This window comes from Uloborus diversus, chromosome 9 (genome assembly GCF_026930045.1).
Source record: "Uloborus diversus isolate 005 chromosome 9, Udiv.v.3.1, whole genome shotgun sequence".
NCBI lineage: Eukaryota > Metazoa > Arthropoda > Arachnida > Araneae > Uloboridae > Uloborus > Uloborus diversus.
Window position 1 is genome coordinate 88,073,830 of NC_072739.1, and position 18,224 is coordinate 88,092,053.

General features: G+C 33.2%; 1 protein-coding gene across 1 annotated transcript in view; it reads left to right on the forward strand.

The window, feature by feature from the left end:
- The first annotated feature begins 3,276 nt into the window (after positions 1 to 3,276).
- Positions 3,277 to 18,224, forward strand: part of LOC129229485 (transmembrane protein 163-like) — a 35,560-nt gene continuing 20,612 nt past the window's right edge. Inside the window, exon 1 of the mRNA XM_054863800.1 lies at positions 3,277 to 3,520. Within this exon, the coding sequence (XP_054719775.1) occupies positions 3,370 to 3,520 (151 nt within the window). The 5' untranslated portion in view covers positions 3,277 to 3,369. The remainder of the gene's footprint in view (positions 3,521 to 18,224) is intronic.

Below are 18,224 nucleotides of genomic sequence, written 5' to 3' on the forward strand. Positions count from 1 at the left end.
CTCTTTCTCTCTCTCAAAAAGAAGGTCGTGACTGGGCCGCCATTTCAAATGACTTCGAGGTGGGGGGGGGGCAAAGGATTAAAATTCATGCAAATTGATCGAGAAACAACAAAAACCACTCCCACTTATATAAAAACACAAAAATTTCCCTAAGCCGAGGAGGAAAACTACCCCTATTGACCTCCCTCCCCAATTGAAAGAGCATAGGTCGAGAATACTGAAAAATAAACTTTCCTTTCTTTCTTTCTAGTCAATCAGGCTTCAAACGAATTATAGAAAATGGTTTGAAATTGCGATTTAAAGAAAGATTAAAGTTATACCTTTGGAGAACTGAAGATCTGTTTCGCCTCCTGACTGGACATGGCTGCCTGGTAGAGCCATCTCCATCGATTTAGCATTTTCTCAAACGGTAGCTCTCTCAGGGGACCCTCGGGTGTGAGGTCATTCGGAAGATTTGATAAATAGATATCACCTTCGTTGTAGTGTATCACTTCTTGGCAACTCTATAACGACTCATTACTATTGATGTTCGTGTACTTATGAAATATTCCTAGGCTTGCCAGAGTTCTGAAATGTTCATCCGGGACACCGGAGGACCCCCTCCCCCTTGCCAGGGATTTTGTTGCGGGGGAATTTGGTTTTCACCGGGATTTTTGTTGAAAACCGGGACGTCTGACAAATCTAATTATGCCTATGTCTTCAATCATTTTCGTTTTTGTTCTTTGTGTGCCACTTAGTACAGTACCACTTTTGCACTTTTAGTGCCATTGGATTAAAATATTATCGACAATCTAAAAAAACTTTTTGAGGGAAAATTTTTCTTAAAAATTCCTTTTTTTCTATTTGCCATTTTTAAATAAGATAGGTGTAAAGCAGCCACTGTGCAGCAAACTAGAAATCGCTGTGACATTTTTACGTTGGCTACCGATAGTTTATAGGAATGCATCTTTTTTCTGGCTTGTATGACTGATCGTGAAACGTATAGGCTTGTAAACTACGTCCTATATTATGGATGGAACACGAGGGATTTACTGGGATTTACAACAAAGAGGATGACGGAAATTACATTCACGGCGATGGAGGGGATCGGGCTGTCCGCTTCTTCCGCGCTCATTTTTTTTCCAGTGAGGGGAATCTTTAGAGTAAATATCCAGAGATGACATAGGCTTGCCTCCTTGTCGCCAACACGAAATAGGTTTTCGTTTGATTGGCACAATGTCTTTCCTTCGCGGCACCAGATTTCAATTGTTAGAACCCTATCTGTCGCTTTTTCTTTTGGCAAGAAATTTTTTGAACTACTTGACATGCCATATTGGATCATATTGTAATCAAGAATTGCCAATGAATTGTCACGCCAAGGAGACTGGAAAAACCTGGAATTGAAAGGTCCTCGCGAAGATTTTTCTCGCGATTCCAAAATGGATTTCATTTCTCCACTTGAATTGAGACAATGAGAAACAGAGGGATGTAAGTGGACTTCTCTGTTTTAAGTAAAATACGTGCATACTTCAAAAAACGTAGGAGTGTTTTCTAACTCATGCTGTACAGCAGCACCTCCCGGGTTACTAGTACCATCTCTTACTCCAAAACAAATGAAAAGTCCTTGTGACATTAGTACTAGACATCTGTAATTCTGGCACTTTCACCCCTTTGCTTCTAGGTGCTCCAATTCTTCTTATGAGGCGTGAAACTACTAGGCTTTAAAAGCCTCTCCTTGATAAGAAATCCTTTAAAATTTTATTCTGATAACATTATGACTCAGATGCCGCTTAGGAATCCAAATTTTGACCAAAGCTGCCCCTGATCCGTAAAAATTAAGCCAAGAATATAAATAAGAAAATGCACATCATGCCTAATTCAAATAGAATAGAACTACGGGTACTGCTTGACCGTAATTCTACTCAATGATTTTTTATCACGCACTCATTTTTAAACTCCACGAACAATGTAAATAGTTATTCAAGCTTGCTGTCAGGATCAGATGCAACTAATTTTTTTTTCTGGGTGAGGATTCGATTCCCTCATACATCATACAATGTATTCCTTATAAGGACTGCACAATACTCAAACCTTCAAAGGGTGAATTCATAAGTTTTCTAGTTCTGGAACGCCAATGAGACATAATTGACTCCTTAGTCGTTACCAATTTCATGTGAAAGGGGAATTCCTCTTCCCCCAAGAAAGCAGTACCAGAACCTGGCACCAAATCACCCCTGATACACGCAGACAAAAAGTTGCTCTGGGGAGGAGGGATTCTCGATCCTAAAAATTTTACTCTATAGTTGGGGCAAACCTAACCTGGCAGAACTGGGAAGGCTGCGCAGATCCTAATCACAGCATTACGACGCTCCGAGGATAGGTTTTCCCCAATTTAAGTCTTGGCTCATCAGAAAAGTGACTAAGACATAAAATGTAAAAAAGCAACCTGAGACATAAGACGACTTTTCAATATGACTGTCTTATTGTCGACCATTGACCATACATGTCATTAGGACCACACGAAGTCTGCAGCATTTTTTAAAAATCTTCCTTGTTTTCTTTCTTAGCAACTCATATTTTTTCTAAAGCTCAATATTGTCAATAATTAACTTCGTGAAATTGTATCTTCAAGAACTACATACAGAAAAAATAAATAGATAGATAAAAAATAAATAAGACGGAAAAACATCAATAAGATGCGAAATACATCAAAAAGCGTCAAAAAGATTTGTAGTTCACAAATAATGAAATGAACTAAAAAGATGCGAAAATATTTATCGCCCCTGAAAAAATAAGAGCAATTGATCACGTGACTGGATATATACCAATCGCAATACGATATCGTTGGACTTAAGGTTCACTCCCCACACGAAAAAATGTATCATATGATTCGCTATCTACCAATCACAAACGAAAATGGAATGAGAAAAGTCAAGAGAAAGTGAAATCAAAAAACGATCTTGATTGCTCAAAGTGAAGAAGAAAAAGAAAGAAATTGAACGGAGTACTTGAAAGAAAACTGATCTCGTCAAACAGTTGGAAACTAATATATGATCCCTCCTTGAATCATTTTATTATCAATTCTTCTTTAAAGTGGACTTCAAACAGTGACTCGATTTCTACGGCGAACAGTAGAAAACTATTTTGTTGCTTCACGTGCTACTTGTTACTTGAGGTCACAGAAAGAAGATAATATCGAGAAGTTTCGCGGCCGCAAACAAGCGTCGTCTGTCCAAAGGTCGCCAAGTGAAAACGGTGGGGAAAACGGAACGAAAACATGTCTAATTTGATTGATGTATAAAAGCTGATAACCTGGCCAATATGTCATCAGTTTAATATCGATTTCGCGCCTGAAGAGATCGCAGCATCCCCGATTAGGGAATCCAGTGAATGTCTAACTTCTTTTTCTCCAGAGTTGAAATTTTATTTGCATTAATGTTGTGTTTATACTTTTTTGCGGATAACGCGATGGCAACAGGACTCATCGAAAAGAAGAATGGCGGCTATTATAAATATAGTCTTTCACATTCCTCCTTAAAAGGTTAGTGTTGTGATTATGTTGATGGTTTAAATGTGCTTTATAAAAAAATTCGGATTTTGTGCTTTTTTAAAAATCATGTTTGGCGTTTTGAGGTACATGCATCGGAAGGTAATGATTTACCGATGAAGATTACAATGAGTAAGTTTTTTATGCATAATTTTGTTATGTGTCGCAACGTGAGAAATATTTTTGTGACGAAAAAAGGGTAACGTGCTTCAAAATCTGAACCCTTGATAATGAAATTGTTGTCTTGATTTCTTCAATTGAAGGGCTCGGGGCGGAAATGTGACAAGCCACAAGGAGTGATTTTTCGATCAAAATCTTTATTTCTCATAACTAAAATTGAAATAAGCATAACAATGGATCATGTCAATTGGAGAAAAACATATCTGGTTTTCGTGTTGCAGAATATAAAATGTATAATACCTATAAAAAATATTTGTAGAATTTTTCAGAAGTTGGAAGTTGACCTACTAAAAAATTCACATCATGTGGCTCATCAAGTCTTGCCCGAGCCCTTCAGTTCTTGAAAATTGATTCAATTCTTGCAGTTCGTTCAATTTTGTGTCACATGCAAGCAATATATGAAATAAATGCCACAAAGAGTAGGAATTTGAAATTTTACGTAATTCGTTAAATCTGAAATAACAAATTTTTTACTAGTTCTTATTCGGTAACCAAAAAAGGGGGGATAGTTGAATTTCTATTTGTCTTCTTTGTAAAAATCATGTTTGGCATTTTGAGGTACATGCATCGGAAGGTAATGGTTTACCGATGAAGATTGCAATGAGTTTTATTTTGCTATGCGTTGCAACGTGAGAAATATTTTTGTGACAACAAAAGGGTAATGTGCTTCAAAATTTGAACCCTTGATAATGAAATGATTATTGATAAATTCAATTTTTGAAAATTCAAAAAGGTTCGTTCAATTTTGTCTCACTGGCACTGCAATTATATATGCAATCAATTAAACGAAGAGTAGGAATTTAAAAATCTTACGCAATTTTTTAAATCTGAAATAATTAATGTTTTTCCTAGTTCTAATTCGTTAAACAAAAAAGAAGGGACAGTCGCATTTCTCTTTGCCGTAATTTGTTCTTTGCAAAAACCATGCTGGCCATTTTGAGGTGCATGCATCGGAAAGTAATGGTTTAACTTAGAAGATTGTAATGAGTAAGTTTTTGATGTAAAACTTTTATATTTTGTAATGCGAGATATTTTTGAGACGGCAAAACGGACTTCAAAATTTAAATTCGTGATTTTCCTGGACCAACTGCTGTATGAAACTAATGTAACGAAGAGTAGGAATATAAAATCTTACTTAAGTCGTTAAATCCTGAAGTAACAAATTTTTCACGAGTTCTAATTCGTTAACCAAGAAAGGGAGGACAGTTGTATTTCTGTTTGTCTTATCTTGATATAAAATTTTGTTATGTGTCGCAACGCGAGAAATATTTTTGTGACTGCAAAAGGGTAATGTGCTTCAAAATTTGAATGGTTGACTACATGATTGTCTTGGCAAATCTAATCTTTGGAAATTCCCGAAACGTTTGTAAAATGTTTTCACTGGGACCAGAATTACACGATGCATAAGACTAATGCAACGAGAAGAAATAATTAAAACTATTCGTAATTTCTGAAATTTGAATCAACCAATTTTTTACGAGCTCTTCTTCGTTACTATGTAATATAAATCGAAATAAATTTTTAATAAAAAAAATTGATCTTTAAATCCTGCAATACTTTTTCATATGTAGGAAAAGAATGAGAAATACCACAGTGTTAGCATACAATGTGAGAATAAAAAAATATCGTAATAGACTGCATCAGTACTGGAAATGATTTCAAAATTCACTTACTGTCATTTGTTACTTTCCACTATTTATACTTCTCATTCATTTATACTGCATTGAAGAAAATAATGAATATAATTTTGGAAATAATTAAATATCTAAATATGAGGAACTTCAATTCAAAACATGTACAAGAAATACTGAATCAAATAGAAAGTTGAGTATTTTGCTTAGGATTTTAAAACAGTATTTATAAATTTGGGTTAATATTCGTATATTACCAAAAACACGAACGGTATTTTATTTCTGCCAATTATTTTGTATTTATTCGAACCTTCCTTACTAATACGTTCGTGCAGTTTCGGAAATTATTATCCAAAAGTGTAGAATGCAATTAAATGTAACTAATAATTTTTTTGTCCCTCGAACAATGTTGACCTTCAAACTTAGATTTTCGGAGCATTATTGGAATGGTAAAGACCACAAATTTCAAAGTTTTACAGCGAATAAAGATTTATACTGTTTATCAAAGTTTTAAAACTTTTTTTCTGCTAAATGAACACATTTTAGCCAAAAGCTATATCCCAGTATTTCGAATTTTTCCGGGGGAGGGGGGAGAAAACAGGGCTGAGACGAGAGGCTATGTCAGCCTAGTCTTAAACTAGGGGCTCGGAATCGGAGTAGAATATAGTTGACAAGTTTTATGGGGGAGGGGGGGCATGTCAGTTTGGCTCGGCGACCAAACTGACAACGGATGTGCCCTGGCGCTCCTCGGCCCCTCTGACGCCCTTTCAGAGGCGAAAGTTTAATTAAAATTGTTTTTTTTTAATATACATATTGTTTAGAAATAACTGTCAATTTCGATCTTTTTTTTAAATTTGAATTTTTAAAGAATTTTCTAAATTTTGCGAAAACGTTGCATAAAAATTATTTCAGTTAAACGAAATATTAAAAAATTAAAGTATTAAATTTGCACATACTAGAAATTGTTCTTTGGTACTATTAATTTTTCTTAACTATTGTTATTGTATTTACCTGGATTTCTCTTGTTTTTCGGGGGAAGAAAGGTTATAAGTGATGCACACAAGGTTTTCCCCATAGATTAACTAAACATTAGTTACTTTAAGTTAATTACTTCAGAAAGATGTAAAATGGGAAGTGTATTCTGACGTGGGAAGGTAAAGAGCAGTATTTGCAGAAATGAGTTTTTGAGATTTTGGAAGAAACTCGTTTTGGGTTCTAAACTTACAATTGTGAAATGCCGGAATTTTTTAAGTTTTATTTTCAGCAGAAACCAAATAAGCAAGTATCAATATTTTATTTTAATTTGTTTGCTGATTTAAGTTATATTATGTTTAATATTAATATGAAGAATAACAACACAGTTTGGATTAGTGATACGTAAATTATGTTTTTCGAGTTGAGTAAAAAAAAAAACCTCTAATAAATTTTCGTTGTGTGATTCCTTATTGGAAATAATAAAGTAACGTTAATCTTCTAATAGTTGGGGAAAAAGAAAAAATATTTTAATTTTATTTATTTACTTTTGAATTCTTTATAGCACTGCTCTCGCGCTTTATTTTCAGCAGGAAACAAATAAGCAAGCCTGTATAATAAAGCTAAAGTAAAATAGATAACAAAAAATTGAAAAATTGGCAGATAATGCCCTTTACCTTCCAAATGCAGATACCTAATAAGTTGAAAAAACGGTCTTAAGCACACTTAACAGAAAACTGAAGTTTTGTTTCACATGAAAATCAGATTTACCACTTGCTGTTAGAATACGTGTGTTCTGTGAATTAAAAAAAAGAGAGAGAGAGAGAGAAAGGAAAATATAATCCTCGTTTTTACTACAATCAATGAGAATCATGTTGCAAGCATTTTGGATTAAGTTTAAACTTATTAATAACATTGAGTTTATAAATAAAATAGTTTTAAAGATGGCAGAAAAAAATGAAAACAATAAACTAAAGCTCAGGACCGATGACGAATTCCAGACTGAAACGTAATTTAATGTCCTTAAAAATATGTACATTAGGCTCTCTTTTAAGCAAATTAGACTTTTAAACTTCACTCAAATAGAAGTTTTGTTCTGCAGAGCTGTTAAAGTCAGATTTATACGATAGAGGTTGTAGAAGATTGTATAAAGAAAATCAATATGTGGAAAGTTGCCAGTGTTGGTTACAAATTTGGGACATGACGTCTGCTTTTAAAGCAAAACTCGTAAAAGGAAAGAATGTGACATCCAAATGCATGAGGGGGAAAAAAAAGAATCTGGTATTGCGGATAAATGAGAAAAATAAGCAATTGACGTATTTAACCATTTTTCGGATAAGAGAGGAAAATGAAAGAACTTAAAAGTAAGAACTAAAAAGCTTGAAAATTAATTTAATTATCGGTGAAAATGCTGCTTAAAATGAAAATAAGTTTAATAAATATTAAAAAGTTATTAAAATTACAAAAAAAAAATAAATAAATAAAAAAAAAGTTTAATAAATATTAGAAAGAAAAAAAAAAGAGATTTCCTATCTGTCCTTCCTTGTAAGGTAAAAACTCGTTGTCGAATTCGAACGGTAATTTTTTAAAATCAAAGATCTGTATTAAGAATTCTCATTCCTATTTCGTTTGTTGATTTGATGTTTTTTCTTTTTTTGTTTTAAACAATTGAAAAACTGGAGCAGAAGGTTATACAGGAAAAAATGAACATTTTACTAATACTGATTTAAAGGGTGTATTTGCTTTCAATAAACTTAAGCAGACAATTTTTTGCCGTGAAACATCAGCAAGTGTTTTTTTAAATTTTAAGACATCTTTATTGGTTAAAAGATGTTTAACATTATCATCTATGGGCCAATATCAAGGCTCATTTTTTGAGCATCAAAACATCCGTTCATAATTTTTATTTTAAATCTTCGTCTTATTTACATTGGCTTAACTATAAATCAGGGGTATCCATCCCCCTCAAGAGCAATGGCTTAACCTCCCAAGCACTACGAAGACCCCCGAAAAACGAAAGACTCGAAAAAAAATACTCTTAAAACACCCACTTAAAAAATTTCAATAGCGCAGTCTGCGCCATGCCCGCCTTTGATGGGCTCCCCTATATTAATCTACAGTCGGCCAAGAGTGATTATTAACTATTTTGTAATTTTGTTAATTAATATTTTATTACTTATTGCGCAATAAACTTGAAAACTTGTTTTATGAAAGATTTAACTAGAGTATTAAAAAAAAACTTTCTTCCTCAGGAAATGTTTTGAGTTTTTGATTACCATTCCTAAAGCAATATTGTCTCCATGGCTCAAATTTCAATCGCAAAGCCGCTGACTTTTGATGTCGCCAATCAAACAAATTTTCTATAGCAATTGTTGACTTAAGCAATTAAATTTGATTCCTTACATCATGTACAAATAGGACGGGGGAATGTCATAAAGAAAAAATAAATATGTTATCACCAAATGAGTCAAGTCAAATAGATATGCTCAATTGATGAGCCCGATTTGTATTTTTTTTTCCGTGCAATCAAAGATCTCCGCTAAATTTACTTGATTACGCGGAAGAGAAGATAAACGTATCTGTCTTGCCTTTATCAATTTGTAAACATTCCGTAATTTTGTCTAACCGACAGAATCCGGAAATGGAAGGAAAATTGAGATGAGTAAATATTAGCGCGTGGTTTGCAACGTGAAATCTCATGCCTAGAAACATGTGCGGGTCTCTCTGGTAATTGCTAGAAAATTGGTGTTTATCAGCTGACAGTTTTATGCCATTGATTGTTTTAGTGATTATTGACAAGTCTTGAAGCAAACACTAATGCGAACAAAACTAATCGTCGGATAAAATAGTTGTACTCAAGATTTGTTTACTAAATGCAAAAAATAAATTTTTAGGCATATTCGAGTCTATATTTTCAAATAGATAATCGGATTAACCGCAATGGTTAATCTTATCAATGCATGAGATTTTGTGCCTAGGAACAGGTGCGGGTGTCTCTATTAGTTGCTAGAAAATTGGCCTTTATCCCGTGTTAATTTTATGTCCTTGACTTATAGTTATTATTACAAATCTTGTAGCAAACACGATTAATCGTCGAAACAAAGAGTTAGAATTCAGATTTGTTCATTGAATGCAACAAATACTTTTATGAGTCCTTTTTTTTTTAAATGGATAATCTTATTAACCGCAATGGATAGTCTAGCAACATGATATTTCGTGCCTAGAAATACGTGCAGATGTCTCTGGTAATTGCTAAAAAAATGGCTTTTATCACTTGACAGTTTTATGTCATTGATTATTTTAGTAATTATTGATAAATCTGCTAGCAAGCGCTAAAGCAAACAAGATTAATCGTTGGATTAAACAGTTGTAATCCCGATTTGATCATTGAATGCAACAATTATTCTCATGCATTTGAGTCTAAATTTTTTAATGCTTAACTGTAACAGTTAATGCAATTAACGCAACGCGAGATTTCGTGCGTAGAAATGTGTGCTGATGTCTCGGATAATTGCATGGGAATTTGTTTTTATCACTTGATAGATTTTTCTTTGATTGTTGCAGGGATTATTGACAAAGCTTGAAGCAGACGCTAAAGCAAACACGATTAATCTCCGGATTGAATAGTTGTAGTCCCAATTTGTTCATAGAAAGCAACAAATACTTTCATGTGTTTGAGTCTATTTTTTTAAGTGGTTAATCTTATCAACCGCAGCGGTTAATCAAAACAATGTAAAATGTTGTGCCTAGAAATATGTGTGGGTGTCACTGCTAGAAAATTGGTTTTTATCACTTGAGTTTTGTCATTGATTGTTTTAGAGACTACTGAGAAATCTTGAACCAGACGCTAAAGCTAGAGTAAGATTAATCGTTGGATTAAATGATTGTAATCCCAATTTGTTCAAAGAAAGGAACATATACTTTCTTGCGTTTGAGTCTAAATTCTTTTAATGGTTAAACTTATTAACCGCGGACGCAAATGCAAACAAAATTAATCGTCAGATTAAATAGTTGCAGCAAATACAGTGGGTGGCAGGTTATTAGGGACACCGCTCAAAATCTTGTATTTTCTAGTTTAGGCTAACTGTTTCAAGAAATAAACAAAAAAACCATTAACTTTCTTAAATTCTGCTTTGCTATTAATATCTTTATTATTGTTTTTTAGAAGTACAAACACTACCAGTCTGCGTCATTTTACAAAATAGTGAGGTTATTCCTGTTTTAGTCTCCAATGTGCGAAAAAAACTGTTGTGAGGTTATATTTAGTTTTTTAGAAATATTTCTCAGTAAGTTTTGATGCCTGCCGTAGTCAATACGTATCTAACACTCATAGAAGAAATTTTGCTACAGTTTGCGATTAAATTTTAATATTTAATTAATTTTATTACTTGATAATGTCAAAACGTTTTTTAAGAAGGGGCAAGGCTTCAGATACGTGCCCTAGGAAGCGTAGGAAAACATAATTATTGATAGGCCCCCCTCCGCCTAAAGAATTCTAGAAGGCTATTGCAAATTTAACAGGTGTTTCAAGTCAGTAGTTGCACGTATCAAAATTTTTTGACCCAAACAAGTCACTAGAAGCAGATTGCACAAGCAAATCTGGCAGAAAACGCATCACTTCCTCTTGGAAATGCCACAGAATCAGGGATATGTGCTACCTGAATGTTCACCCTCTCTGAAAAACGGTTTTGATGAAACTGCTTCCACAATTGGCGTCGTATGAATGAACTTTTGAAAATGCGTGAAAAATAACAAGAATAATAAAAGATTACTGAGTGTCATGTATTTTATCACTAATAATGAATTTTCAAGAAATTAAGTTGCCACATATGCTTTATTTACGCGACCAACAGTAGTCATTTTTAAACCACCAGAACTCGCGTCAAACTGAAGTAACCTGAGAATTTGCGTGAGAATTTTTCTCACATCATCCACTTCCCTCAATAAATGTTAAATGTTTTTAAGTTCAAAATATTTAATTAATTTTACATTAAAACCGTTTTATACTGTAATGTCTGCTTGAGTTAATCCCTGAAAAATATTTGAATGAAATGAAACCGCAAACGATTTGTAACTATGACGACGAAAATTTTGCTCTCGGAATAAATATCAAAAACAATCGTCGTCATGGTAATCTGAAAAATCAGAGCAACATCAACTTTGGTCAAGTAAGGATAATTCCCTTAAGTTCCCCTTTCGTTCTTCTTTCGAACAACTTTTTTTTTATAACTCTAACGTTTAAAAATATAAATTTTTCTCCATATTACCATTCTTTTCAATCTATGCAAATCTTATCTAATTCAATTAAAATTGTCGTAAATGACAAATGTCTTCATAATGAAAAGAACGGATCTGCAAACGGAATTACATAATCATCTACTCGATAATTTATATTTTCTCCTTTTGGGTACTTGTTTTCTACCATTGTTTCAAAAGAAGTTTCTTTTTGCGTCAACAGGTGACTTACTATTGCACGTAAGATTATCTGAAGAATTCGCAAACATCCTCCAGCCCCATTATTGAAAGAGTCTGAAACAATCGAGAGTTTTGTGAAAGGAGTTTCATTATCAACCTTTTCATTGAAACAATGCTCCTACTTGACGAAAAACGACCAGAGTCTTTATCTCCAAACAAACAATTAGACACATTTTGTTTAATTTCAAGCAGCGATAAGGCTTGTTTTTATATTTGCTTTGAAATCGTCTAGGTTACGTAAAACGTATCCTGTTACTTGATTCTTTTCTACATTCTCTCCCCCCCCCCTATTTTACCAGTTTCGGACAAAACTTGAGTAGAAGAGGTACAAAAAAGCTTTTTATACAGCTACATCGGATAAATGCATTAATTATGCTGAATTCATTTCTAACAACTACTGAATTAATTGACTGTTTTTAAATTCAGTATTAAAATTGTTGGAATATAGAGCAATTCCCAGTGAAATAAAAAAATTCTCACTTTGGGTAAAGAGTATTTTAGCCAAAAAAGAAAAGTTGCCGAATGGAACACAATTTTTCCGAATGATGATAATTTTGCTCAATAGAACTCCGAATTTTGCCGAACCAAGCACCAAATTCTACAGAATGATGATAATATTGCCAAATCGTCAGACAAAATTTGCTGAATAAGGAAATTTTTGGGAGGTCACAGTGACCTCTCGTGACCATTGGGATGCCCCGACTCCAGCTGAACGCAGACGAGAATACCAAGCGTTGTTGCCTAGTGAATGATTGATACCGCGAGTTTCCTGAATTATTAGTTGCTGAAACTAATTTTCTTATGTATATGATGTTGTTGGAAATTGCAATTTTTCACACCTTCAAGGCAAAGATTAAATTCCCTCAGACCACACCTTTTGTTCAAATCTATTGTGTCCAATGTTCTTTTATTTTAATCTAAATTTCTATCTTGCTAGCTTTTTCTAAATTGTGGTTTAAACTGGTTTACTAATTAGTTAATTATTGATTGATGTTTAGTTAAGAAAAATCTGTTTTCAAGGTCATTAGTTTCTCTGAAAATGGGCATTTATTTTTGCTTCCAATGCTAAGCTAGAATGGAAAACATATTGACTAAAAATCGGAGGCAAGTGTAGATGATAGACAAATGTTAGCTTTTAAAATTGGGTGGTTCAAATTGTAGCAATTCATACATTTAAAAACCATACTTATTTTTATATTAAAAATTGGTTCTACTTGATAGTTTTATAATACTCAATTTGCATATCAAGTAGAAGAGTTGGTGGCACCCCAAGCTTGGATGAGCGGAAATTCTCAATTTGCTGAATGGAACATCAAATTTTGCCGAACGATAAAATACCGGTATGCACACATAAGTACTTCTATTCACTGTTTGTCTTCTGCTGATGACATCACAAATGAGGAAATGAAATTCTGTGTTGCCATTCACAGAGCAAAATATTTAATTCGCATCTTTACTTACGTGTATTGGCAACGATATGGTTGATAGCAAGCGTAAAGCGCAATTTTAATTCGCTTCTTGATTATCATAACGTGGAAACACAGTACAAAGATGCGGGAAAGTGTATCATTTGTGACGTCATCAAGACCACGCCTTGTTTGAAAAATCGGACACTTTAAAAAAATAATTAAAAAATAACTGTTGGGGAAAATGAAAGAATTTTCTAGGTCCATGTAATTTTTTTTGCTTATTCTATCCATTTCAGTGAGTAAAAGTATTACTTTTGATTGAAGGAAACAACCCCATTATTGATATTCGGCTTTTTTTTAAAATAACGGATAACGCTAATACTTCTGAATTTTTAAGATAAGTTGAGGGATCTACTTGGGTTTCCAATTATAAAAGTTATAAATTGCTATCTCTCACGCATGCACAATGAAAATTTAATTGCTTTAAAGGTTAATATTTAAAGACATTTTCAATATTTTATTTAAAATTTCAGTGTTATCCTTTTTGCATTCTGTCAAGTTATCTGGAAGTTTGTTATGGTTTGAAACATTTTGCGTGTTATGAGCCAAAAACCTTCAAATAAAATTCGTAGTTTTAAAAGAAATATTTATACCTTCATGAATATCAGCGATACGTTCGAGAAAGTATATAAAATAATTGTACATAGTAAGCTAACTAATTTCTAAAATTTACAGCTATTTACGATGAGGAATGATAAAAAAAAATGTTTTTTTCCCCCCAATTGTTGCTGATTTCCTAAATTCGTGGGTGATTCAATTTATATTGGAATATGACAGCTGGAGCATACCTTCCACGTGACAAAAGCTGCAGAAAAATTGGTCTCTTATTTCTCGAAAATCGGTAAAAATGTGAGTTTTTAAAAGTGTCCTGATACATTTGGTGATGTAGTGTATCTTTGTCTCAATCGTACATTGTCTAAATTGCTTCAAATACATAATTGTTAAAAAGGTTAAACAAATGTTATTGCTTTTTAAATAGGTATGTATATTAAGCACATTTCATGCTCAGTATGTAAGTTTACAGTTGAAGAATAAAAAAAAAGTTGTAGAACTGATTAATAGCAAAAACTGCCGAAATGTATGATTTTAAATATAAATAGAAACAATGAAAAAAGTACCTATGCAATATTTTACCTGAGCGTATAATTTATAGCAGATAATATTGATATTAAAATATATTACACTATCGCGAAAATATTACATTTTAATCACCACTAAAAATAAGTTAAGAGAAAAATAGAATGAAATCAAAAATTAGCTGTCCATAACAATTGTATTAAAGCTAAGGTCGTCTGAGGCGCTTTGTGTCCTGTGAAAAATACAGCGCTTTAAACTTATTGAATTCTGCCTGTCAATCAATAAATCCCTTGCTCTTTTCAATGTTTTTCTAATAGAAACATTTATTTTTATTTGTCTTACCTTTTCTTATTTCTTGAATCAAAAACTCAAATATATTCAATTTACAAATCCTCATATATAAAACAGCCAATTCCCTGATCGAGTAACGCTCTTGACGTCACCAACAATGAAACTCGCGCCACGGCATGATAATCTGATAAGCAGGGAAATGCTTAATTTTGACAAGGCTGAACTGGATCCGGTAAGTTAAATGTTTTACTGGTAAGACTGTCATTTTAGGAGAACGAAGAAAGGAAAAAGTGGTCAACAATATACGCAACCAACAAGTTTAGGGTTTATCCACTGGAGTTAGGGCTAAAATTCCAACTATCAAAATAAAGGGTGCTTTTTTTTAGAGGTATAGAACTTTAAGTAGGCAATACTGTCTGATATGTGTGCCATTTTGATAGCTGTCACTTATTTTGTGTTCAGTACGGTTTGCCATTTCATCATGAAGAGACAACAAGGCGGTGCAACATGCCTCACAGTGCGTGGCACAATTGATTTATTGAAAGAAACGTTCGGTGAACGAATAATTTCGCTTAATGGACCCGTGAATTGGCCTGAAAGATCACGCGATTTAACACCGCTGAACTACTTTTTGTGGGGCTATGTGGAGTCTCTGGTCTGCATCGATAAGCCACAGACGATTGACGCCTTGGAAGAGAACATTCGCCACCATATTACTGACATACTGCCTCTATTGCTGAAAAAAGTGAGAAAATTGGACTTTCCAATTAGACTTTCTCCGAGCCATCCGAGGTGGCCACATGCCAGAAATCATATTTAAATAAAAATGGCAAAGAATCATTTTTCGAATAAATCAACATTAATGGCAATTAACAACATTTAACTGTGTTTTATTTGAGCCTAAATTTCTCTACTTCTAAAAAAAACACCCTTTGTCACCAAACAGGCAATTGCTTCGTTCAAATGTAGAAGCAATTTTCACTCGTCATATCTTGACGGGCGATTTTCCAGTACATTATAACATTCTGAACGTGTTATTTAAACCTTCTTAAAACTAATCTCAAAGTAAATTCCACAAATTTAAAATATGTCAAATAGAACTTTGTTTTTTTTTGGGTTGGAATTCTATGTACAGTCGAGCCCGCTTATTGGAGTATTGATTAAAAGAACATCCCGCAATTTTCACCTCTCATACCTCAACGGGAGATTTTCTAGTGTTTGAAATAATTTTCTTTAATATATTGTTTGTTGAAGTAAAAATGTTTTAATCTCTTCTATATCTACGCTAATAAAATAAAAATATCAAAATGTGGACCTTAAAATAACCAAATCAAAATTCTTTTTTTTTGTACATATCGGCAACACTTAAGTTACTCTCCGAGATGTTATTTACCTAAGAAGTAATTTATCTACCTCACCTCTTTCTTTCCTTCTAAGATTTTCTAAAAGTTTCAAGTTCCTGAGACCTTAAAAATATTGCCACATGGCATCCACCGAATAGTTCTCACTGATAATTCCTCGAATGAAAGTTATCTTCTATTCTAGAAGGACTGAAGGGGAAGAGCTAGAAAAATTTTATGATAAAGTACGATGCACTTAACTGGGCAGGTTGTTTGTCACGTTTTCAGAAAGAATGTTATCACTTATTTGTCATTTACGACAAGCCTATTTGTTTTCTCACTTTGAAATTTTTTTGAAGTGGAAATTTTTTATGCGAGGGCTTTGAAATTCAGATGCTCAACCTTTTTCTGTGACAGAAGGACGGAGTTGTTTTTTAATTGCTGCCAAAATCAATGGAAAAATGCTGGCAAAAATAAAGTTAGTACTTAAAATACACCGCCAACTCGGTTATTCTATCCGAGGACTGCAGTTTCGGACGGTAACTTACTTCAAAATAAAGTTAGTACTTTAACACAAACTAATTTCAAGGTAATTTTTTCAACCTGAGCAAGCAAATATTTGTGGTTTTTGATAATTTTCAACTTTTTAAGTAACGCAGATTTTCGAGGAAATTTCATTACAGTCGTCATCTGTTAAAAAGTGTAATCCACGTTGCGAAAGTTCAGTTTTGAAATTAGTTTAACTTTTAAGACAAAATTAACTTTATAATTACCATTATTTTTGGCAACAATTAACTTGCGGATTTCGAGTATTGTTTAGTTTCTCGCTGTTTTCAATTCATTTTCTACATTAAAATATATAATTTTGTTGTGAAAATGCCAGTCAAGTCAGGGGCAAAAAGAAAAAGAGCTTGTCATGGGAGAATCGTGCGGGGTGAAGTGACAGTTCAGAATATAATGAAAAAGAAAAGATATAAGTTTCACATCTATATGTCTTGAGGAAACATTTTTTTTAAATACATTTGGGAAACAATCCTTTATATACATATCATCAACAATACTAGGTACCTGCTAATTTGGAAAAAATAGAACGTTTCATTTTTGTTGGAAGTTCGGAAGTTTTTGTTTGAAAGACATAAATATTCATGATTAAAAAAAATTTAGAAATGGAAGTTTAATAACATTTGAATAGTTTTCACATTCTCCAAAATCGTGAAAGAGCATTAATTTGTTGCGTTTGTAGACTGGAAACTGAATCGTAGGTACTAACTTGTAGCATCCCTCCCAAGATATTATTTATAGTCATTAGGGTGCATTATTTATGGTCGGGAAAAATTGGGAAGTTCTTTAGTCGTCAGTGGCGGATAGTAACAATGTCAACAGTCGCCACTTGTTTGAAATAATGGCTACTTTCTTTTACATTACCAACAGAAAGCTTGTTTCATAAAGCTTATGAATTTTGTTGTGTATAAGGTCTATAATCGGGGGTGAACCAAGAGTGGCACCTCCAAATACTACGGATTCCTTCTAAAAACAAGAGCCTAACCAAATTCGAGAAAAACACCCTTAACACTACACCTAAACATTTTAATACCACAGTCTCCACTATGACACCCTTCCCCCCTCTTGAGTACCTGATATAAGTTCAGTATAAAAATTTCTATATAATTAGTAATTTTATTCTAAACTATATAATTAGTAATTTCTTTGTTAATAACATTACTTTAAACACTAATCGGTTTTGTAGCCTTTTTTTAAATCCATGATGATGCACCAAAGGGGTACAGCGGGCGGGATTTTGGGAACAGGGGCACCCTGATGGGAAGTCACTAGAGATCACTGTGACCTTTTACAGCTCTATTTTAAAATATGTGCGCAATATTAAAATGAGCTTTATAAGCACTGCAAAGATTTGATGCATTTTCCACAGATACTATCTCTTTTCTAATTTTCTCACATACTCACTTTCATTATCGACATTATTTAATTTTACACAGTATAATAATAATAAAAAAATCAGTTAAGGCTTACTTTAAAAATTTTAACTCCCATCACATCGCTTACCTTTTTAATTACTGTAAATGAAACGCTAAAATGTGTTAGGAAATTCTGCAGCAGCAGAGAGTAGTAATAGTTCCCCGGGAAGTATATCGACATTTTTACAGCAGCCATCCTTTTCAAACTGAGTAAACAAATATGATTAAAAATTTTCTGCACTTCAAATGATACTTACATGATAATCATCCACTCTTGCAGTTTATTA